Below are 24,691 nucleotides of genomic sequence, written 5' to 3'. Positions count from 1 at the left end.
GGCTGCCGATGTATAATCATGGTAGAATTGCCATAGTGCTTTCAATGCAAACAATTACCATAATAACCTTTATGACTGCAATTAGGGAAGGGAATGAGGGACGGACCACCATATATCCCTGAATGTATGTTTTATTGGCCTTTTCCTTAAAGCCAACAGAACAGCTACACAGTACACATCACTCCATGCAAGTGGGTGAATTCACTCAATAATTCATTTTTCTCCTCAGCTACACCTGCAGGAAGAAGAAACATCCCCTTTTTAATTTGGAATCATATGTATATTTGATGAAGGGAAAAATCAAGAGAAACACACTTTTACATAATTAAAAATATATTTCTTCTTTCCATTCATTAAAAATGAGTCAGGAAGGAAACTGGCTGCAGTCAGCCTGTTTTCTTGCTTCCTTTTTCTGTCGTTGATTTTGTGGGAAGTGAAAATCAGTCGGTTTGGTGTCTGCTTTTTTTTTTTTAATAGAGATAACCTTTAATTTTTCTTATGGTAGTTGGGTAACTAAAGCAACAAAGAAAAAAAGTGTTTATATATAAAAAATATATAAAATCAGAAACTCTAGAATTAATTTGAACTTCTAGGCAATCCGGTCCTCCCTGATACTGGTGGCGTCTTCATGTGTATTGTTCTTTTGCTTTATTTGTGCTTACGCACACCATTAAGCCAGTGCTTACTGTGAAAAGCTGGGAAAGAAAAGGGTCTACAGAGGTAGCAACTTGGCATAACAAGAGAAATAGTACATTCTGATAATTCTTTAAAAATGCTAGTTTTTACTTAACAAGTACAGTATGTCTGCTAGAATAGGTGCGGTTACCTTGAGAGAGAACTTGAGCCTTTCAATAGCAGACTGTTTTCACGCGGTCTCCGCCTCAGGGAAAGGGACACACGCATATGAATCCTGTGACAAAAGCTAAGAGTCAAATGTTACTTCTAGCGCTTGTCATTTATGAATGTGCCTCTGGAGTAAACCTCTTGCTTCTCCATCACAAGCACATCACAATACACGGTTTTGCTCCATTTTCTCTGTGCTTGAGCCTTCAAAGTAAAGGCATTGGTAAACATAATATTAAACATAAGTTCTACTGCCTCTTTTTTTTTTAAATTGTAATGAAACTTGGACTATGAAAGCTACGATATCAATACGCATACATGGCTACAATGAAGTAGCTGTGCTTCATTTTTGATTTTGCTTTATACCAATGCTGCTTTCTTACACTTTTTGTTTCATAGCAAAGTGACGGAGACAGACATTTGCAGGTAAGAATGCAGAGCAATGCCTTTGCCAGGAAGCCCCCCAAGAATATCCTACTGCAACAGGTAATCAATCTAAAGGAACATCAAGGGAGACAAGTAAGCACAAGATGAGTGCTGGCATTCAAGCCAAGCCATAATATACTATGTAAAACACAGCACTAAGGGATTTATTGGTCTTGAACATAAAATATCACAAAAACATTGGAATGTCCAGAATATTAATTTGATTTAAAGCTTGCTAGCTGCCAGTCTTTTCTTTTACAGTATGTGGGACATAGTGTTGAGTTGGACTTGAATCCACCACTGACTTGCAATATAAGTTGAAGTTAAATGCATATATGTGGCATTTATGTTTAAAGGAAGAATAAAAATGGACACAAAAATTGCTTTAAAAAGGGTCCACTATTGAGTTTGCAGTACCAAATAAAATAAACATTCATTGACTAAACAGGTGCATAAGAAATATTTCCCAAGCATTTAGGGAAAAAAATGATAGTTTAATTTTAATCACTCAACTACAACATGCTTTTCAATTAATGAAAACCACATGTGGTGGGTTTAATAATTTCTTTTAAAATCTCATCAGCTTACTGGATACTTCAGATGCTCAATCCTATAGCAAAGTTTATATAAACAACCTGCTATGAGGACACTTTTTTATCTACCATATTAACTAAATACTGTTTATAACACAGTATAAGCATTATGTGCATTATTGGTATAATAAATATTTATTAATATGAAGGCAAAAAAACCAAAAAAAAAAATCCAAACCTAATTCCTGCTTTTTATCTCATGTAAAATCTGACAAGTTGAATTCATAACAAATGCCCATACTTTCAACCAATTTTTATATTTGTGGGTACATTCTTAAGCATAGAAACCTGAATTCTTTTCTGATGTAATTAAGAAACCACACCTAAAAAGGTATTTGAAACATTTGATATTAATGAAATTGTCCCTCTGTATACAATACGATATCTGTCTGTCTTTGCATACACTAATGACTTTGAAGGCTTGATAATGCGAGAGGGAGTAATGAATCCAGACTGCAAATTCTAGAATAAAGTGGCACCCACTAGGGCTGCAGTGGTAAGGTCTCTCCTCAGCACAGAAGTGTGGGGCGGGTTGGGGCACACATAAGAAATGGCATTTGAAGTATTTCTTTTTGTAATGTTTAATTCTATTACATAAGAAAACCGTAAATGCCAGAATGGCTCTAATAGCCTGGCTGGATATATAAATAGAGATCCATAGTTCCTTTTTAGTATTAAAAAAGGGCTGCAACAACTATGTTTGGATAATAGTTATACATTCCAAATGATAAAATAATATTCAATCTTGACAATCACCTCTTATTTTAATATCTTCTGTAAATGACAGGGAACCATCAGCTGTCTTGTGTCTATGCTGTCAGCTTCTACATTCACTGTACTTAACTTCTCTTTGCTACTGCTTCAGCAAATGTATTCACTGAAATCAACTTGCCATGTAAAATAAGGCCTTCAAAGTAAAATAAACAAAAAAAAAAAAACATTCATCCATTAAAAATAACACTGCACGGGACTCCTTCAAAGAAAATGAGGACATAGAGTGGAACAATTTTACAAATTCACTATATAAAGCATCCAAAAGCAATCACAATTGTTTCAACAGTGTGTTGTGTTGGGTCACAGTGAAATTGTGGAAGGCTGGTGTGGAACCAAACTGGTGAACTGTAAAACCAAACTTAACTAAAATACAATTATCTTCATACATTTATTTATTTATTTATTACCTGCACAAGATGTCCTCCTCATCATTTTATTTGGCCATTTTACCTATGGTAATAATAGCATACACCTTTGAACTATATAATAGGAATAGCTGGGGGCTCCTTGGTTAAAAACTATTTGTGGTTTGCACAGTAGTCATTTCAAAACGGTTCTTTCACTTTTGAAAAAAACAAAATTTGTTGCAAAATGTGTTTTTATTTGTGTAACTAAAAATAAATAGAAGTGAGACCACAATAACATCTTACAAAGTCTAGCTAAACAGCATGCATGTACATTATATGCTTCTAAAAGCAGATGATAAACCTGCAGTCTAAAAGGAAAACATTCAATTCATTATTTCAGATAATATAAACAGGGTCATTAATGTCTTGCTTGAGACAACATTTTTGGTTTACTTGCAAACCTTCAAAATAACTGGTCTGGTTTACACCTGAACAAGAAATGCTTCCGGAAGGCTTCAAACAAAGCAAAGTAAAAAAAAACCAAACAGCAGCAGAAAAATACACGGAAACACACATACATCTCTCTGAAGAATAAAAAAATACATTAATCAAACATACTTTAGGACTTTCTGCAGACTGAAGGCTTTCATTGATCAGAAGTTTGTAGAACCCATAAAAGCTAACAATTGGCCTTAATACTATGCAGCTCATTTCGTGGAAAAAATAAAACTGCACACATTTTACCAATGGACAAGGCTATTTAACATTAAGGCTAATCAGATGTAAAGCATAGGCAAGTTAAAATGGGTGGACATTAGCAACAGAAACACTGGAGGGGAAGCAGGCAGGCTTTTTAGAATATGGTACACAAAGTTTAAACCATGTGCAAAATGACTGCAGGCAAGTTTTAAGTATGCAGCACAGAACTGGTATAAAAAGAAAAGGAATACATGTTTTAGAAGTGCTGTACAGCGTTTCAGGACTATTGATGTTCCAAGATCAGCACTGAAGTATACTCTATCTTGATTTGGGGAGGTTGTGCTGTCTGTCTCTGGAAGAGGCAAGAATGAATGTGATCTGCACTTCACTCAATAGAAAGTTGACATTTACAGTAAAAAGAAGAACAGCATCATTTAAAAAGCCAGGCAAATGAAACTTCTTTTAAAAGTGCTCTACTTAATCACACCCACCCTCATTTTAAACACTATATGTGCTGCCCCCTAGAATTGTTACAGTGATGTTTGCCAGCAAATATAATCTGATACAGGTTGTTTTACATTCTTATAATAATAATAATAAAAAAACAATTACAGTAAGCTAGGGAGCAAGCCCAATGAATGCATACTGAATATTTTCTTTCAACTGTGTTTAGTCTTTTTTTTTCCTCGTAATTCCAGTTCAGCTGAATCTGACTGTAATAACCTAATGGAAAAGAATTCAATTTTTCATAAGGCGGTAATACAATCCGCATGCCAGCTCAGCTCACAGTGCTCAACTTTTAAGCCATATTGCCATGTCCAGTGAAACAAGAAAGCTTAGAGACAACACAGATGAGGAAGATGCCAGGCAGCACAGAAAGTGTAGGAAAAGATCAATGAGGATAAAGGGGGGAGCCAGATGGGCAGTCTTGTGGAAGAACGTAATCCTTGTTGTTTCACCCACTGCAACTAGATAATACTTGCACTGCGGTTCATTTCATACTGGGAATTATTGTTGACATTTGTGTTACGACGTGATAGATTGGGTGTTGGGACAGGGATTAAATTTTCCATAGGGCATCCATGCTGGACAAGGATGTCAATGCATTCCTGGCTACCAGCTCTCCGTGCATATGCAAGTGAAGTCAAACCCCTGGCATCTCGGCTTTTCACATCAACACCATACTGTGGAAAAAAAAAAAAAAAAAAAAGCAATGAATAATGTTAGTATTTAGAGCAGAAAAAAAAACAGGTTGTGTGAGAAAAGCATCTTACATCAGTCCTTTAAAGCAGTACGGATGACCCACGTTTGTATTGTCATGCTTGTCAGACCATTATTTTGGGTGAAAGCTTTCCATCAATGCACTTTCAAAGCTATTTAATCCAAGCCAGAATTATGGTACTGGTCTGGGTATCAGGGCACAGTTCATCATGGAGCACATTCACCCACAGAGGCAAATTTACAGTTGCCAATGAATCTAGAATGGAGGACTTATGCTGCAAATACAGTACGTACGTTATTATACAATAACAAGCCAGCAACACATTTCACAGGACAGCTAACTTTAGAGCAGTACCTGTTGATGGATTGTCTTTGCAAATGTTATGAAAACTTTGAATCTACCTTAATAAAAGGACAAGTGTCCATGTATCTGTCCATCTGCTTAGTCTCTGTTATACTATGCCATATGGTATGGGAGTCATAAAAAGTAGTACTAATTTTTGTGATGTGTCATTTTTTGGAATGAGAAGTGCATTGCACTTTATTACTACATGTATTATAAGATATATTCCAATAGATGGTGCACTGCAAATGTCAATGCTGAATACGTCCAAGAGAGAGAAGAGACAGTAACTGTTAGGGTTGCTAGGGTTATTAAAAATGTTTTTAAATAGTCAAAACAAGTAGAAGAAGGGTAAAATATATATCCATCCATCCATTTTCCAATCCGCTGAATCCGAACACAGGGTCATGGGGGTCTGCTGGAGCCAATCCCAGTCAACACAGGGCACAAGGCAGGAACCAATCCCGGGCAGGGTGCCAAACCACCGCAGGACACACACACAAACACACCCACACACCAAGCACACACTAGGGCCAATTTAGAATCACCAATCCACCTAACCTGCATGTCTTTGGACTGTGGGAGGAAACCCACGCAGACACGGGGAGAACATGCAAACTCCATGCAGGGAGGACCCGGGAAGCGAACCCGGGTCTCCTAACTGCGAGGCAGCAGCACTACCAGTAAAATATATATAAAATACCAAATAAGGGTCTAAAAATAAGAAAATTAGTCTTATCAGTCCATTCTGTTGTCCAAAGATATACAACATCAGCATTGTGGTGACTTTCTTGTACCGGCTCAGGTCAAGTGAACAAGGTTTATAGCCAATGACTGATAATTGTGCATGGTGAGCAATGGATGAGTGAAAATATTGATAAATTCATGTGCACGCTGAGAAACCAAAGCCCTGACACGACTAGACTAGAGTCACTGAACCAGACCAATGCGGTATCAACCACTGCCACATCAGTTAAATGAGCAATGCTAAGAGGAAGCAACAAAAATAGACAGCTACTTCCAAAAAGGAAAAGGCCTCTGTGAGGGAAAGGGATCAGGTGTGCATTATTATACCAGACAAGACGGACAACCCATGTGTCAAATCAAAAACATGAGATCTATGTTGATTACTTAGATTTCAACCTACGTTATATAAATAGCCCAGCTAGTTTATTTTTAAACTATATAACTAAAGCTAGTGAGCATGGTGGTGGCGTATGCAGCATTATCTTCTCACAATGCTAGAGTTTAGTGTTTTCTTTTGAAGTCCAAGTTATGTTTCCATAACCATTGTATACACTCATTTGTTAAGGAAACTTTAATTGTTAAATTAAACGGTAATTATAAATTTAAAGTGTCAGCTATCAAGATCCTTACTGTAATGAAAGCTGTCTGTTAATCCTACATAACTCAGTCACTGATTATGGCTGTAAAATCATCCCAATTAGTGGCACAAATGGCAGTCTTATCTGACAAAGCAGGCTTGTTGCAGGATAGTCCAAGTTTTCCAGCAGCAGTAAAAACAGTAAGTCCCACTTTCTACACTAAACTTGTTCATACTGAGTATGTTACAATTTCTACATCTTCCCCACCAATCATCCAGAGCCTTGCAGTAGCTACTGGCTGTAAATGCTCTGCCTTTCCAGTTCTCTCCTTTGTGTGTCTTTTATCTGTTGCGGTATCTAACCTGTGGTTCAGTGCTTAACATTTTGTCACTGTTGCAGACATAGACTGTGTTTCTCTAAATACTCAGAGGAATTAAAATTAAAATCAAAGGACAAGTTCAATGGCAAAATTTACGAACACAACTACATGAAAATAACAGCCTTTGGAGATGAAAGGCTGTGGCATATGTACAGAAAGAATGAAATGTAAATGGAAAGTGGGCACGTTATATACAAGTCATTCTAATATCATAAATACTTAATGGATAAAAACATACTGTAATAACAGTAGCAGGGAGATTCACCAACTGGAATTTTACTTTTAAAAGTCAATGCAATCGAAAGGGCTCTCTTTTTTTTTTTTCTTCCAAACCAGTACTACATGGAACAGTCTCAAACATAGCACTGTTACAGTGCTTCCATCATCCATGCCCTCTGGGGATAATGAGCAAAGACCCCAGCAACATTCGCATATAGCTTCAGTTGCCACATTGCTCCCAAAATTCATCCCTTCCCAAAAAAAAACCCTTTTCTCAAGCCAGGGATGTGACTTCCTGCGAGGCAGCAGTGCTACCGCTCCACCATCATGCTGCCCACACATGTGTAATTATTAATAATATTCATTATTTAAATGAACTTAATGATTTATCTGTAAATTGTAGCATACATACTTTAATGCATTTCATCATGAAAGTGATATCAAGTATAAATCGAAGGATTCTAAATGAGCAGAGAGCTGGAATATCATAAATTTAATGTGTTCTGTGTGGCGATCTATTGCTGTTTGCCGCTGCTGTCAATTCAGGAGGAAGCCCCAGAAGCGCGTAGGTAGGTTTTAAGATGACGTTTATGACGGTCTACTTTAATGATAAAATACACTATGAACTGAAAGTGGACTTTTCGAGATTAAAGCTGAAATTTCCACTTTATTCACAAAATAGACCTTTCCATGGTGTCTTTAATTTTTTTCTCAGTGTCTCAAATACATTGCCGTACATTCTGATGCTGTTGTGAAGGTGCACAGAAGATGATATATGAGACTTTTAAAATGTATTGTGTCATTCCGTTGGGGAATATGTGACGTGTGAATCTAAAAGCACCACGAATGCACTTGTATGTCAGCACTTTGCTTCACCACATCGAAGCATTCATTAAACATTGAAGGACACACATCGATCCTGTAGGATCCGCAGAGCGGCTTTCTGTCACATGTAGATAGTAAACAGAGACTATGATGTCATGTTCCAACTTTTACCACACTATGCCCCTCGACTTTTTGATGGTACTGCAACTCGCGCACGCATCACGTTAATTTTTGAGGATGTGCTCAGAAAATGCATCAAATGAACGCTGGGCAGCCATAATGCGTGTTTGTACGTGCATTGAGCATGACGTATAAACCAGCCCTTAGAGTAGTTCAAGAATCCAGCACTTTCTAAAAGACAGTAAAGAATTTGGAAAAGGACTGAATAAGTTATGCAGCACGCAGGTTTTGCCTAAGTTTTCACTTCTGTATAATGTCATCACCAGCCTGCCTTGTCATGAAAAGTAGTTTCATTTCTTTTTTTAGCAAAATGAGTGAAAAGAAAAAAAAAAAACTATTTCCTATGTAAGAAAAAAATACTTATATTCAGGATGTATAAATTAATATGTTAAATGCAATGGAAAGAGGCTGCACACAGCTTATAATATTTACAAACCAGTTGACAATACAGACGTTTTTATCTCCTAAAGATATAGTGAAAATACGTACTTCATAATGCAAGTGAGATGATGATGTACTTGCTCCACAAGCATCTTTATTCATGGACTAGTTAACAATGACATTGTTTGATAAGAAAAAGTTAAAACAATTAAAAGTATATATACTAAAACTAAATATTTGCAGTATTTTATATGTAATTTATCTTTAAATAATTCCAAAAATAATACAGGCATTAACATTTCTTATTTGAATTCATTGAATTTAGTGAAGGAATTTTAAATAAAATATAAAATATTATAGTCACCTAACACTCTTTTTTATATTTTTATTGTAATTTATTACATTGTGACTTCTTTTTATCAGAGAAGAAAAGGCCACTTGGTCTTTATTCATTTTCTAAAGGCGACTGCTGAACTCAGTGAAAGCCTCAGGACAGTTCTTCCTTGTCTGGTTGAATTCAGAGAGTTTGTTGATAAGATCTGAAGTAGAAACTCTCTCACATTTATAACTTACAGAAAAGTACTCTTCATCTTTTTTTAGTAAACTGATTGTTATTCATCATTCTTTTCTTGGAACCAAGCTTTTTCTTCACATTCTTTAATATTAAATACTGTGGCTTCGTTGCATATGCATAAACCCAATACTCCAAAAATCAGTAATAACAGTAGGTATTTGCTCTTAATATTTTACAGCTGTATTCTTAAAACAAATGGTCCCTAGCATACACTTATTAAATCACAAAGGGATTTACTGCACTATTCTTTAACCCATGTCAAATAAAGCAGCCAATTGTGTTGCTTGCATTTTTTATTATATCAAACGTTTTTGAATGTGTGATTGAAAGAGTCTGTTCCAAACCAGTGTTTGGTATTTGTTTTTGTACTGATATGGGTAAATGTGTATATAAAATGCATGCTAAAGTTCTAAATTAAGTTTCTTTAGTAACAACTTAAAAAAATAAATGTCCTTTCCACACATTTCTTTTTATGCATCATATCATAAATAGAAACTGTGATTTTTTAAATGTAAACGTTTTTCACATTTCAGTAGGGAAATAAAATACAGTACATACAAGTTGGCACAGTCACAGAATTAAGAAAATAAAGGAATATTACAGTTTACAATAAGAGAGTGAAAAGAAGATGTAGCATTTTTCCCCTTTCCACAAACCAAGCTTCAGATTTCTCAGGCATGAATGGTGAAATACAGCATTCAGTATATGCAAGTATGCTTAGTACATGTTGTTGGATATTGTAAAGTCTCACGCTCCCCTATGTGTACATCTGATTAAAAACAAAAATCAGTGAATAGAATAATAATTATGAGAATGAATACATCTACATACACTATATTATAATGGGGTGGGTGCCCAGTCGGTATAGATATCCATGATGGTGACTTTGCCTGACATTGACTATTGTAACTGACCACAGAGCCCCAACTTGCTTATTTTCTCCAGGGATGCTTAATAAAAATATTAAATATTTTCATATATTATTAGGTTTCGTTTATGTTAACCAGTTCGGAACTGTTATTTTATTGTGTGTTTAAACAAATCAGTATGTATATTTGTATGCAGTATGTAGTACTTAATAATTTGGAAAGTTGCAATTGCAGTTTAACTGTAAACCTATTATAATGCTCTGAGCCTGCACTCAGTGAAGAGCACTATATAAAAATAAACAGAGCTGAACTTAACTGACCATGATAACAAAAGCAAAAAATGTCCTACATACTTTTATAAAAGGACCCAATAAGGTGTTAATTGTTACATGTAATACACCTTACACCTTAATTATGCATAAATCATGGCTACATTATTAGTATATTCATTAGTTACATACAGGGCTGGCCCCACCATTTAGGGCACAGATCATAAGGGGGGTAACACAGCCACACGAGTTGGCTACTGAACAGTCGGTTGGCACACTATTATGCTTGGCTTAGGGAGCAAAATAACCTAGCACCAGCACTGGTTACATAGTTTGGTTGACTTAATGAAAACACATAACTGCTTCAACTGCCTTTACCCATGGAATATCAGTAAATCAAAGTAGCAATGCTATAAGCACCTTCATTGGCATATGTTGATTCAGTTATTTGTTTTGACTTGCTTTGTATTACGGATCTGCACAACTAAGGCACTCTGAATGTGGGAAAGAGGCTTAATAAATAAAATGTACTACTTATTATTTATCCATACATTTGAAAATGTAAAAATAAATTTAACTACTTCTTAAAGTAATAAACTGTAATCATACCCATATTAAAAGCTGTGTAATGACAACATTAGCCATAGCACTAGACAGATGCAGTGCAGTTCTTCCATCTCCGTCCCCATATGTTTCATTGACTTCCTCTTTAGTTCCATGAGCTAGAAGTAAAACTACTAGTTTTAAATCATCTTCCACAACAGCACGAAGAAGTTGCTGTCCCAGAGGCACATCGGATTGAGGAAGGGGAGCCAAAAAGAGCTTCTGCTCATATTTAGCTCTAATCCAACTTTCTTTTTCTTCCCTGAAACAAAAACAGAAAATAATAAATTTATGTGTGATTTCAAACAACAGTCTTTGAAAAGAGCTATTTATTAAAAAAAACAAACAAAAAAAAAAACACTACAACACCACCAAGTGACTATGGACCTACTACCAAAATATTAGATGAAAGTCAAAGATTAAAGGTAGGCCACAAAACCTAAAACCATAAGTTTCAAACTGACATTATTAAGCTATGCTTAGGAAAAATATAGAAGGAAAATTTACACAGTCTGTTAACAAAATTAAATCAAATTGTATACCCTTTGCAAAATATAGCAAACTATTTTAATGCAACATTTGAGCCCTGCACTATATTATACTAGTGTTAAACCATATTTGTGTGGTTCTCCATCAACTTCTGAGGTCTTCTTTAACTTTATTAAGAAAAGCCAACCGTGCTATGTAACAAATTAAACTATTTCAAATCTTCTGCAAAAGTGAGAGAGACACAGGAAAAAAAATAATTTAAATCACTGTCTGCTTGCCAAGTGCTGCATTAACAAATAGTAGAGTTATCAGCTGCAGCAGCAGAGTTAAGCCTAGTCATCTATCTAAAGGTTACACATTGAGAACACACTGTGAGTACCACTAACAATACCAGATGAACATGTTTTTATCAGTGCTGTCAGACTTCTTGTTTGAAAATGCTGGACACTCACAAAAGATCCTGCTCAGAATCTCGATTTTCCCTCTCCTGGGGGGTGCAGTAGAGTGCAGACGGGATCGATCGCTCTGAATAACACTGAAAACTACAGTTCTTTTAAATGGAAAAAGAGGAATAAGAGAAACATCCCTCAGAATTTTATCAGTTTCAATCATAACTTGTTTTGTCCTTTGCAATAAAGTAAAATAATAAAAATCAATATCCGTCTTTCTGAGCATGCTCAGTTCATTGCTAACCTCTGACCTGACTCAGCAGCTTGATAAGGAGAAGAGAAAGGTGCTCTTGTTTTGGTGTCTGATTGACTGACATAAAGAAGGAGCTGGAATGATATAGACAAACAACGCTTCCTGAAGTGACAGGCCCTTGGAGGCTGTCTATCAGATGAGACACGTCATGTACCCTTAACCATCTGCCTGCTGAACATGGCTGCAAAGAGTGACTTGACAGAGGAGGAGTGGCAAGAAGACAAGGTCAATAATGACCTCAAAAATAATAACTTAGATGAAGATTGACAATGACAAAAAAAATCTCCCTTTCAAAATAATCAGAAAATGAGATCTTTCCACAAAATAATTTTAAAATTCACTGAAACGTTCATCTACAATGGGAAAACAGAAGTTTTAAAAAATAAACTTAAATTTAACTGTGTCCAAAATGAATAATGTATAGAAATATACTGTATCAAACATGAAGAATGACTATGTAAACAAAGCAGCAAGATACTGATTGTTATGATATTTCCAATGACATTTTATTTGCAAAACATAAAATGGATATACATTAATAAGATTTTTTTTTTTTTTTTTTTTTTTTTTTACAAAAAGTAATTTAACAGTCTGCTAAATTATTTATTACTCCTGTTAAAAAAAGCAATAAGGATTTGGATTAGGATGCATGCAGATCAGCATCTGCAGCTTAGAAAAAAATAATAGTCTTCCTGAGGAAAAAAAAAATCTCTCATCTCAAAAAAAGGTCCAAGTTTACAGTAATGAATCAATTTTAAAAAATAATGAAAAGTTAATAGCTACTAATGTAAATGTTTTACTATATTATCATTTTTTACTTATTCATTTATTCTTAAATTTTGTATGCTGCATTTTGTTTAGTTCCCATTAGGTAATATGTCTTTTGAACTTAAGGGAACAAAACCAAAACAACATTTTACACCTCATCAACAGCAAAGAAAATGTTTAAATCTTTCTTGGAAAAGGTTTCTGTGTTACCTTGAAACAATTTAAAAGTTAAAATAGAACTCCTAATAAATGGCCACATCATTGTAAATAATCCTGTTACCCAAAAAAGAGTACTGTCCAAAAGAGACACTAAATAAGAATTACTATACACTGTATTAGTTCAACTGGGCTGTAAACACCAAAACGTAAAAACTACAATGTATGTGATAACTGATGTACTAGTCTTTAGAAATTCAATTATATCTTCTTTTATGAGATAATAAACTACCATAACTTAATTTTAATGTACTCCAATCCACAACATCTTCTGCTTTAAGTTGATTGATTGATTGATAGATAGATAGATAGATAGATAGATAGATAGATAGATAGATAGATAGATAGATAGATAGATAGATAGATAGATAGATAGATAGATAGATAGATAGATAGAGTGGTGGCTCTGAGGCTAGGGATCTGCACTGGCAATCGGAAGGTTGCTGGTTCGAATCCTGTAAAATGCTAAAAGGGACTCTGCTCTGTTGGGCCCTTCAGCAAGGCCCTTAAGCTGCAATTGCTAAACGCTTTGAGTAGTGAGAAAAGCACTATATAAATGCAAAGAATTATTATTATTACTATTGAGAGAGAGACAGACAGACAGACAGATAGATAGATGACACTTTTTTTATCCCCTTGAGGAAATAATTTTCACAGAAGCTCAAAAAAATCTATCTAACTAAAATAAAAACAAACAACAGCCACACCCACCCAAACACAGATCAGACTGTAGTACAGGTTTATATTTTTAAGTCATTGATACTTGAATAGACCAGGTTAGAAATGAGTGAAAACCAACAACAAAAACACTGTGTGCAACCCAGTAACCAACCAGTTCATCACAAGGCAAACTCATTCACATTATTGGGATCCGAGAAGAAAATCTGGTCATTTAAAACTCTACAAACTAACTCAGCCACAGCAGGATGTGAATCTAGTGTTCTGGGATGGTGACTTTTTCATATACAGTACTGTCAGATATAAATATAAGTGATAAAATGTTACCACATTGCTAAACATAAAAAAATGTAGATTTTATTTATTCTTTAATTGTGCACTTCCCATTAGACAGGTATTGACTGCAGTGCATATTTATGGGAATATAATTCAAATAAAACTAAAAGTACATTTCCCATTTTTGGCTCACTGAGGCTCATCATGGTGGTAACTGCAAACTAAAGAGTATTGTTAAGATATGCTAAGCCAAGGTTTCAGTATAACAGCAGTAAAAATAAATAGCACTCTATACAAATACAAGACAAAAATGGATAAAATGCATTCTTAACTTATGTTTCTAAAGCTTTGCAAATACTAGAGACTTTTTTCCTGCAGCATTATCTTTATTTGTGTAGGAACTAGCAGATAGTCTTGTCAAGGTAGAAATCCAAAGTAAGTCTTATGGGAATCTCTGTTATTTTTTGTTTTCATCTGCAGTCACCCAATAACAGGTAGTGGTAATAAACTAAATCAAACTAGACAGCTCCTAATTATGAGCTGGCAGCACATTATTGTCTAATCTGCGATTTTCCACTCTCAATTATAAAAAGACACTACCCATACATGGAATAGCAACTCAAACTGAGCTACTTATTAAGTACTACTAGAAAAATAATAATAAATTACATTAGAAGGTTTTGCAAAAATGCTGACACATTCTAAACAATGACTACAGTTGTTTAAATATACACATGAATAAATATTCTCTAAATATGTAAATTTTTTCATATTCCGGACCTCAAATTTGATTATCAGTTAAGATTTATTTTTGGTTTCTTTAGAAAATAGTTTAGGTTCATTGGTTTGCTACAGCGCATGCAAAGACCAATGACAATTAGACATAAAATAAACATTAAATACAGAATACTGTATGCTGTGAAAATAAAGCTAAAACATTTATTACAATAAATGGTCATCTCAAAAGTACCAATTTAAAGAATGAGACCACAAAATGACAAAAGCAGGCATTAGAAAGTCTTGTATTGAAAATATATTAAGAAAAGCAGATGCTACATGACAAAATATAGAACAGATTTAAGGAGTGGTTATGTTCATATCAAATAAGAAAATGTAAGAATAAAAAAGAGTGAAAACAAAAAAATGAATATTTTTGTCAAAAAAAAAAAGTTAAAAATGTACAATTTCCTCATGTTTCCTCTTTAAAGGTAATCAATTTCTTTTCAGACTTTGTGCATTAAACCTTTTGTGAACATTGTATTATTTTGGATAACACAAGTTACTTTAGTGCAAAAGAATTCTCGCATAAACAGAGATCTGCCTCTGACTGCAGTTTTTGGTTATTGATTTTCCCTTAGGACACCATGAAAGACTTGAGGATATCCTGTTAATCCATGTAAACTGAGCCATTGTGCTCTTTTTAACCTGTAACTTTCTTTTATTTGGATTATCTAGACTGATCCATCCTAATGCTGTTTGCAATACACCACAAGGTTTTTGTATGTTATTCAACTGTGAGTAAATGAGATTTATTTAAAGATAACAAGAACATGTATGTTGTTAATGGCTTTACAACATATAGGAAGAGGGCATTTAATCAGGAAAAATTCTAGGTAAACCCACTGCTGCTGCTGCTGTCTGAAATATTGTTTTGTGCTGAATAAATATAACTACTGTCCAGAAGACCAAAACACTTAACAAATCATAGACTATACGAGTCCCCTAGACTGTGGACATGTGTACTAAGTCAATAAAATATATAAATTAAGTTTGTTAGTTTAATCCTTGTCTCACAGCATTAGTAACACATTTTGAAATATTGCTACATAATCACTTGTTTAAACAGCCACTTCAAATGCAGCATTCTAAATAGGAGTTCAAACCACTTTGATACACCTTTCTTTTATCAGAACTCAAAGATTTCATCATTTACATATAAAAGTTCATAATTTTAGCAGTGACATTCTGTAATTAAGGATACAAAGCATACAGTATTAATTTTACAAATGTGCTTACCATAAAATTGTGTACCATATTTACATTATTATATTGCAGATACAATCTACAGTTACTTCTGCTGTTTTCCCAATTTCAATAATTTCCTACATAAAAAATAACTTGGCCAATTCCAGCTTTAGAAAGTGACTAGTTCAAAATGTCAATACTGAATGAGACCATTTTATTTTTTGCAGAAATTGATATCAAAATATCATTAAAAACAATATTTGTTTCAGGCCATTTTTAATTTAGTATAGGGAAGGAAAAATAACCAATACCTCTAATGTTTTTCAATTGCTTTTAATGCACACTGTCATTAATAAATATTCATTAGTTCTTACTTTTTTATTTTTAACTATGATCAAATGCAATAAATTCTAAAATAAATTCAACACATTCTTATAATGGGGAGCTAAATATTTTTAGTGACTTGATTATTTTTGTATTCTTTCTCTAATTTGATAATGTTAAAGTTATTTATAGACTTTTGTTCCAAATACTGTATATAATTTTGTTCGCTATTGCACTAAGGGACATGTCAGCCCAGGAACCTTAATGATGTTCCACTAAAGCTTCTGGAATCAGGACAAATACATTTAAAGGACCAATTTGGGCAGAGGCAGGGAACAATTCAGAGGACAGCAGAACAATTAACCACAGGAATTGTGAGTATCTCAGATCTCCTGGATACTGCCACTTAAAAGGCAAATACAAAGGGGAGTGAAATGGTAATCCTGTGCCTTTGTTTTAAATATAAAAGAAAACTAAACAGTGAGGAGTTTTTTTTAAGAATAGTAAGACGACAGACTCAAAGCTGGTATTTCCCTTTGGCCTTTCTGAGACAGGAAGGAGAGGAGTTGAATAAACGGCAGATTTACCATGTCAAAGCATAAAGAACAGAAAAAAGTGAGGAGACAGAAATTTACCTTCACCGCAGGGGAGAAGGAGAAAGAGGGAAAGGGACAGGATTCAAGAAATTAAACACATGATGACTACCCCCACCCACTCACTCACATACTTTAACCAAACACTGGGGTTGCTTAGGGAACAGGAGGAAGGAGAGATGTCTCCAACATAGAAAGAATACAGAACAAGACAGATAACCATCACTGTCATTAATGCATTGTGGATGTGAAGACCATTAAATCCTACTATATTGTGTACACTGCAACAGAAGTTAATTTCAGTATTGTAGCCTTCAATAGCCTTGTTTTTCTTTAATTTTCATATTGTACTTTAGTTCACATGTACTGTATATAAGCTTATGACATCAGATTTAAAAACTATAAAGTATGTTCCTTAGCCAGCTGCCCATCTTCATACGAGTATCATGCTGCTCTTAACTCCTTTTACCACTTCCTAAAGACTAATAAAAAGAAGATTATCAGTATCATAAAAAAGACAAGAGAGTTTTGCAGACTTCTCAACAGCTTGTTTCTGTAGTCTTGCAAAGGTGCACTAATGTACTTTGTTTTGGTGGGCTGCTGGTTACATTAGATAAACTGCAGTATGCTGAACTGTGTACATGACAGTGAGCACACTCATTAATGAAGAGTTTTTCGTTTCTGCTCAATTGAATTCCAACTAAATGAAATTACAAAATATTACCAAAAATATATTTTTATTGAAAAATGTTTGATACTGATGCTGCATATGTACACGTTTGCATTCTTAGCTCACTTTGAATTTGGAGACATAAAAATGATTTACATTTGTTATAGTAGTGTAAGCAATTTGACTTCTTTCACTGATCACTTAAGGAAAGTACAGTTACTGTAAATGCACTAAAAATGCAACAGTTTATACACTGGACTACTTGGAAAAATTAAAAATCTTGCACTGGAAACTGCATTAAACACTAATAGTTCCAATTCCATTGTAGTGTATTTATCTCTTCCATAGTACTGATCGGTGATCATACAAAGCAAAGATAATTCTTTCCAAAAAGTGTGATAAACACCTTTAATTAATTTAATTACAGATGTATGCAGTATTTAGCTGGCACCTAATTAAAGTAAATTAGTACTTTATACAGATACAGTGCATTATTTTCTGGTACTCATACATAAAATTATAACTTTATTTATGGAGCATATATTGTGCTAAAATGCATCACAAATGTGTTTTCAACCAATTGAAAAGTTATAGCAGATAAGTCAAACAAATGCAACAAATAAAAATACAAATAACCAACATTAAGTATATGACAAAACTTAAAAATAACAGTAGGTCAAACAATTAAAATCCATCCATTATCCAACCCACTATATCCTAACTACAGGGTCACAGGGGTCTGCTGGAGCCAATCCCAGCCACCACAGGGCGCCAGCCCACCGCAGGGCACGCACACCCACACACCAAGCACTCACTAGGGATAACTTAGAATCGCCAATGCACCTAAACTGAATGTCTTTGGACTGTGGGAGGAAACCGGAGCACCAGGAGGAAACCCACGGAGACACAGGGAGAACATGTACGCCCCCACTGGTCTCTCTTTGAACTGCCTTTCCCAAGGTTTTTTTTTTGGGAGTTTTTCCTTGTCTTCTTAGAGAGTCAAGGCTGGGGGCCTGTCAAGAGGCAGGGCCTGTTAAAGCCCATTGCGGCACTTCCTGTGTGATTTTGGGCTATACAAAAATAAATTGTATTGTATTGTATGCAAACTCCATGCAGGGTGGACCCGGGAAGCGAACCTGGGTCTCCTAACTGTGAGGCAGCAGTGCTACCCCACTGCGCCACCATGCCGCCCAACAATTAAAATGATATTTAAATCACACTTAAAACGAAAAAGTCATTCCACTATTTAGAAACATAGAAGGTGAAAGCATCCTCTCTCAATACATGAGGGAATTGCAAAAAGAAATAAACATGAAGACACAGACCCTTTTTGACTGATACTGGTTTAAACAGCCCCTGACATATTCAGGGCTAAATCAAGTAGAGCTTTATAAGTGAATGTAAGAAACCTAAAACTACACACAAATTTTCCACACTATCAAGAAAAAATGTTTTGGAGCACATTTTACTTTTATAATGTGTGCTCCATAAGGGACATTTAGATTGCAGCTCTTTCTGAAGTTTTAATCATATTTTGGCATCTCAACTTATGATTATTAAACAGGTTTCAAATGGGAGTAAAACAGTGAGCTGCCAGCAGTTTCCTTTTCTGAAAGACTTTGGGCCCTGGTTGAATTTCCAGCAGGAAATCGTTCTGTATCCTATTTGCATGATTTTCCTGTGTTTGCTCACCACTTTATTTGTATAGTCCACAAGGGAGAATTTAGGTAGACTGAAAAATCAAAGCTGGCCAGATGAGGATGTGTATATCGATGTTCCTTGTTATACACTAGTGTTCCATCTTGGGTTTGTTCCTACCTTACATTCTTTTCCCGAAATTGGCCTTGGCTCTCCCTACAACCCTGCACTGAGCAAAGTTCTTCTAAAAATGGACTCATGTACAGTTTCAGTGCTTTTAAAAGGTATAACTAGGTAAGAGGTAGAGGGACTGACAAGGATACATAAAGCTAGGAACTAAAAGAGTCAGCAATACAATTTTCAAAAATCTGTATTCACTCTGGTTCAGACACATGCAAAAAGGTATAATATATCCAACCTGGTATTTTTATTCTATTTTTAAAATATTCTGTGTTTTTCTTTAGTCACCACTTAAAAATTAACTGTTTTTTCTGGCAATCCATAAAAGCACACTGTTGCATGAACAGAAGAAAAAGTATTAATCTACATATTCTTAATACAGATATTTAACTTCATAAAGTAGAACAGTTTTGTAAGGTTTTTAGTACTATAAATCGCCGACAACAGCAATTTTATGAGGCATCCAAAACACAGATTGCTTTCTGTTTCTAAAAAGCAAAATGTTTAGAACTGAATGAAAAGTGAAAAGAACAAAAAAGAGTAATTAGTCAGACTTAAATAACAAGAGGAAATGGGGAGAGTGGGTGTTGGCATTAACAACATTCACAGAGATTGAATGGTCCACCTCCCAGTCAGTCTTAATGCATGGCACTAAACTTTTCTTAATAATATACCAGAAGACAGAATGTCCTAGTAACTAGTAAAACTGCTTACATGTCCTGCACATAAATGACAACAGAACAAAACAAAATTTCTTGAAAATATAAAGAGTGTTGGTCAAGCTAGAGCATGTAGTGTAATAGTTTCAAAAGAGACATCAAACAATACCTAAAGTAACCCTCCCTAAACAAAACCCCCAGCAGGAGGAAGTTAGCACACAGGGAAATGTGTCTCCGAGGTCTACAGTTTTAACTTCCAAACAGAAAGAGAGAGACAGGGCCATTCTAAACAGTAGGGAACCAGGCTTCAAAGGTTGCCATGGGCTGGGAATGAGGCTTTACTCAGGAAAGTCTAACCAGCATATCCCTTTAACAGTAGCAGTTTTGTTGCTTTTTCTGTGTCCCCCTCTGTCTCCCTCTTTTTCTCTGTTAAACACACACACACGCGCATGCCTCGCAAAGGGAATCTGTAGTCCCAAACAAATACTTTTAACAGAAAATATATATTTTTTAAATAAACCCTATAGATTAACAAATGATTTGGAAATTAATGGAATAAAATGATCTTTTAATTATACTACAGATAAATAGACAATTCTATTTTTGTATAAGTTCATGCCCAACACAACTTTAAGCCATTTCAATAACCATTGAGCAGGGCCAGACTGTTGTAACCTGAGTTTTCACTGACCCTGAGATGCTATATGGCCAATATTTCTATGGTCAGCATTCTTGTGTTGAGACAAAGGGTAAAGCTTATAACCTAGTTATTACATGGAGAAACACATTAGTTTCTCAAAAACAGTCTTCACTTTGCCATGATACAATTTGAAAAATAAAAATGATTCTATTCAAGTGTGAATTTCTGGGGGTAAATTCTGTATCAATGTTTGCTTTTTGTCTAACACCAAAAAATTATATTCTGCTAATGCTATATAGCAAGTTGCTCTTCTGCAAAAATTAACAGTCTGTTCCAAGAATAGAACAGAAAACAACAAAAAAATCAGGTTTGTGTTTAAAGCACATAAAGCATGATGCTCTACCTGAATTGTCATTTTGTTTTGGTACATTTATATTTAGAACTCCTGCTTTACTTATAGTGATTATTTACTAATCTGAGATATTTAGTTTGCTATGATTAGAATCTGCTGACAGCTGACTCCTCTTGAGAAGAAGATTTGCAAGAATAGTGTAAACGTTGATGGTTTTTGTGAGAAAATCAATTAATTTTCTATGCAATAAATATTGTTAATATACTGTACTTACTACTGCTGAGGTATGTAAGGATTTGTTGATTGGATTAATTCCATTGCTGTTAGTTGATGTGATTTGGAAACAATATTTTTCTTTTGCATATGCATAACATTCTGCTGAATTTATTCATAAAACTGAGTTACAACTGCTTTTGTTGTCAGAATGTTCAAATTCTTCAATTACAACCTTACACTGAAGTCAAGCACAGTGCATCAAGTCTCAAAAATAAAATTAAAATTTATGATCATAATTAATCCAGGTCTTAAAGCGTAAGTTAATGTAATTTTGAATTCAAAGTTATTCTTCTCAATCATGATATATATTAATTTGCCAAATAAAATTATGTTCTAAAGTGAAGTGTTTTTTTTTTTTAAATTATTAAAATTACTTTGTTTATTTTTGCAGGTTACAATAGTGCTCTATCGAACCTAGAATTCATGACAGAAGTAGTCCAAAAAAAAAAAAAAAGAGTCAATTTGTTAAGCGAAAAATGTTATTGAATATTGATCCACATCTTGAGATTACACACATATTGCAAAAACAAGGTTTCCATGTTGTTTAAAGAAAAAAGCAAACCATTGTACTGAGATTCATACTGTACATTTTAAAAGGAGACTGGTCATTAGTCTCTTGTCTTTGCCAACTTCCCTGTTTGTCTTACTCCGTGGTATCCTTGCTCTGTTTTTCAGTTTCAGTGAGACAAAATATTGAACTCGTCTAGCAGGCAATGAAGTGACAAAAACAAAACAGATATCGCAGGTATAGATCCAGTGCTTGAATGGCAGAAAGCTGGTACTGCGTATTGGTGTGCACTGCCTGACATCAGGCCCTGCATATATCCATCCATTCAACTTCCTCACACACTTACCCAGGGTAAGGTGGTGGTCCAGCTGGAGCCTGTCCCAGCAAGCATCTGACACAAGGCAGGAAAAATCCCTGGAGTGAGTGCCTGTCCATCGTAGGGTGAATACACACAAACCTATATAGCATCACCAATTCACTTAAGTTTAATCAGTTTGAAGTTTAGTAAGTTCATTAAATTTTAACATAGGCAGAATGGGCTATCATTTCTGCCTCACAACATCGGGTTCTACATAGAGTCTACATGTGTTTACAGACTGACCAGAATCAAAAACTTTTCCATCTCAAAGTGGACATATCTGGTAAGTTTTAAAGCTTTTTCTGTGGCATATGGATACAGGGTTCTATTAAGGCCTATTGCAAGCTGCAAGAACAGACAAAATATTTTTTAAATTTATGAAAAATGCTTCAGTTTAGAGCACAACTTCACTGGACAAATTAATATATATCATGAATGTGAAGAAAAATGCCAAAATAAAAATACCCAACTTATCCTTTAATTTTGTACTTTGGCTTCATTCAAATTTATCATGGTACTACTCCTTGTTCCCAATGCTGCACAGCGAGGCCCTCGGTTCCCTTGCAATTCTAAACTAAATTAAGCGAGTTCAATAATTGATAGACAAACACTATGTATATTACAGACATGTAAAACCAGACGAACAGCCAAATTCACATTTACATTTCTAAATAACACTAGATTTACTTTTATTGTTTAACTCAATCAATTTAATAAGCTGCCAGTCCAGTGGCATCACTCACCAATATAAGACATCTTTATTTATACTGCTATATGTATAAACATATTAGAGGACATAACTCCATTTACCAGCATATAAGAGGATTGTCAGTGCTAAGTGATTACTAAGTGCTATCAACCTTACAACCTAGTGGACATACAGGTATTTACTTCTAAAACTCTTTATTTAAGGATATTTACATTTTAGCTGTTTAAAAATAATACAGATTCACAGCTTTATAGTACTATATGTAATATATCTATTTTTGATTGCAGTATAAGACAGATATATTCAGTTATATTCGAGATAAACATTTCTGTGATAAACAAGCATTCCACCTCAGTGTTTTTCACCAGCAAGCTTGCAATTTTAAGCCACCATGTTTTACTCATTCTTAACCTATTGCACAAGCTGACACGTGACAAAAGAGTAGGAAGATTAATTAATGAGTTGGGAACTTAACTTTCATCACTAGTTGGAGGAAGCCTCATTTCATTCATGCATGTATGTCACTTAACAGAACATGGACTTATGAAATTCAAAATAAAATGATTCATGCCCTTTAAAGTCTTGAATGTTATTGATTTTTTTTATACTGAATCATATACATGATACAACCATTTTCAGATTTATTTATTTTCATATAAACATTTAAAAATCATGTGTTGTCCATGGGCTAAACTATTTCTTTTTTGGTACTTATCATTAAAAATGGCTCCAACTCATCTCTGTCAAATTGGTTGTGTTGCTCTAGACTCGTACATCGGAGTGCTTTTTTCCTTGACAGATTGACAAGCCATAGTACAGTCCCAAGAAATCTGATGTTACAAGCTGGTGCTGCAAGTGATTTAGTTTTGCAAGTGCTTCTGGATGATGCTCATCTGATGGGTAGACAGATGAATTTACAAATGGTGGCAGATGTATACAGTAGTTGGTGATTTCCTGGGGTATTCACAGAACACTGCACAACATCTTCTTTTATGACCAAACAGTTAACATTAAATAACAAATCTTGTTTAACCAAACAGATCTCTGCAAAGCTCTGTGCTATACTACCTCCAGTCTCTTTTTTTGTCTATATATCCTTTAAAAATGTCTCCATTATGCTTCAGCCTGCCCAAAACATGTGACTTCTTTTGCAAGGCATAGTAAAAGTGCATGCTGTTTCTCAGACGTTGCTTCCAAGCGCTGAAACAAGTCTCCCAACTCAAACTGACTTCCGTGTATCAGAGTTCAGCGAGTTCTTAAAAACACACTTGTTTATGGAGAACTTCAGCATTCTAACCTTCTCAGTTTTCCTCTCCTAGATATTTAAAACTATGTTGACCATATCAACCGTAAAGCAAGTTTCTTGTGTTCTGTTTCATAAAATATGTCTGCTTTCTTTCTGTCACTGTTAAATGATAATACCAAGCTATGTGGATTGGCAGAATATCTAGAATCTGCTGAATCATAACAGAAGGACTTGGACAGCATACAAGTTTGGCCAGATTTGAGGCATATGAAATTCAATGTCAGTAAATGTAAAGCATTATATTTAAGAAGTAAAAATGTTAGGTTTGAATACACAATGGGAGGTCTGAAAATCGAAAGTATGCCTTATGAAGAGGATTTAGGATTCATAGTGGACTCAATACTATCAATTGCCAGGCAATGTTCAAGAAGCTACTAAGGTGGCTAACAGAATATGAGGTGTAGAGTACAAGTCAAAGGAGGTTAAGCTCAAGCTTTATAACGCATTGGTTAGACCTCACCTGGAAGCACTAAAAAAATTCCAGAGAAGAGCGGCTAGGTTGATTCCAGGGCAA

General features: G+C 34.8%; 1 protein-coding gene across 2 annotated transcripts in view; it reads right to left on the bottom strand.

The window, feature by feature from the left end:
- Window positions 1-460: 460 nt before the first annotated feature.
- Window positions 461-24,691, bottom strand: part of agap3 (ArfGAP with GTPase domain, ankyrin repeat and PH domain 3) — a 1,735,421-nt gene continuing 1,711,190 nt past the window's right edge. For both annotated transcript variants that reach the window (XM_028803882.2, XM_028803880.2), the window contains exons 17-18: window positions 10,877-11,132; window positions 461-4,866 (exon numbers count right to left, since the gene is read on the bottom strand). In XM_028803882.2, the coding sequence (XP_028659715.1) occupies window positions 4,651-4,866; window positions 10,877-11,132 (472 nt within the window). In that variant the 3' untranslated portion in view covers window positions 461-4,650. The remainder of the gene's footprint in view (window positions 4,867-10,876; window positions 11,133-24,691) is intronic.

Source organism: Erpetoichthys calabaricus, chromosome 6 (genome assembly GCF_900747795.2).
Source record: "Erpetoichthys calabaricus chromosome 6, fErpCal1.3, whole genome shotgun sequence".
Taxonomy (NCBI): Eukaryota; Metazoa; Chordata; class Cladistia; order Polypteriformes; family Polypteridae; genus Erpetoichthys; species Erpetoichthys calabaricus.
Note: the sequence above shows the minus strand (reverse complement) of the source record. Positions and strands in the feature narration are given on the sequence as shown.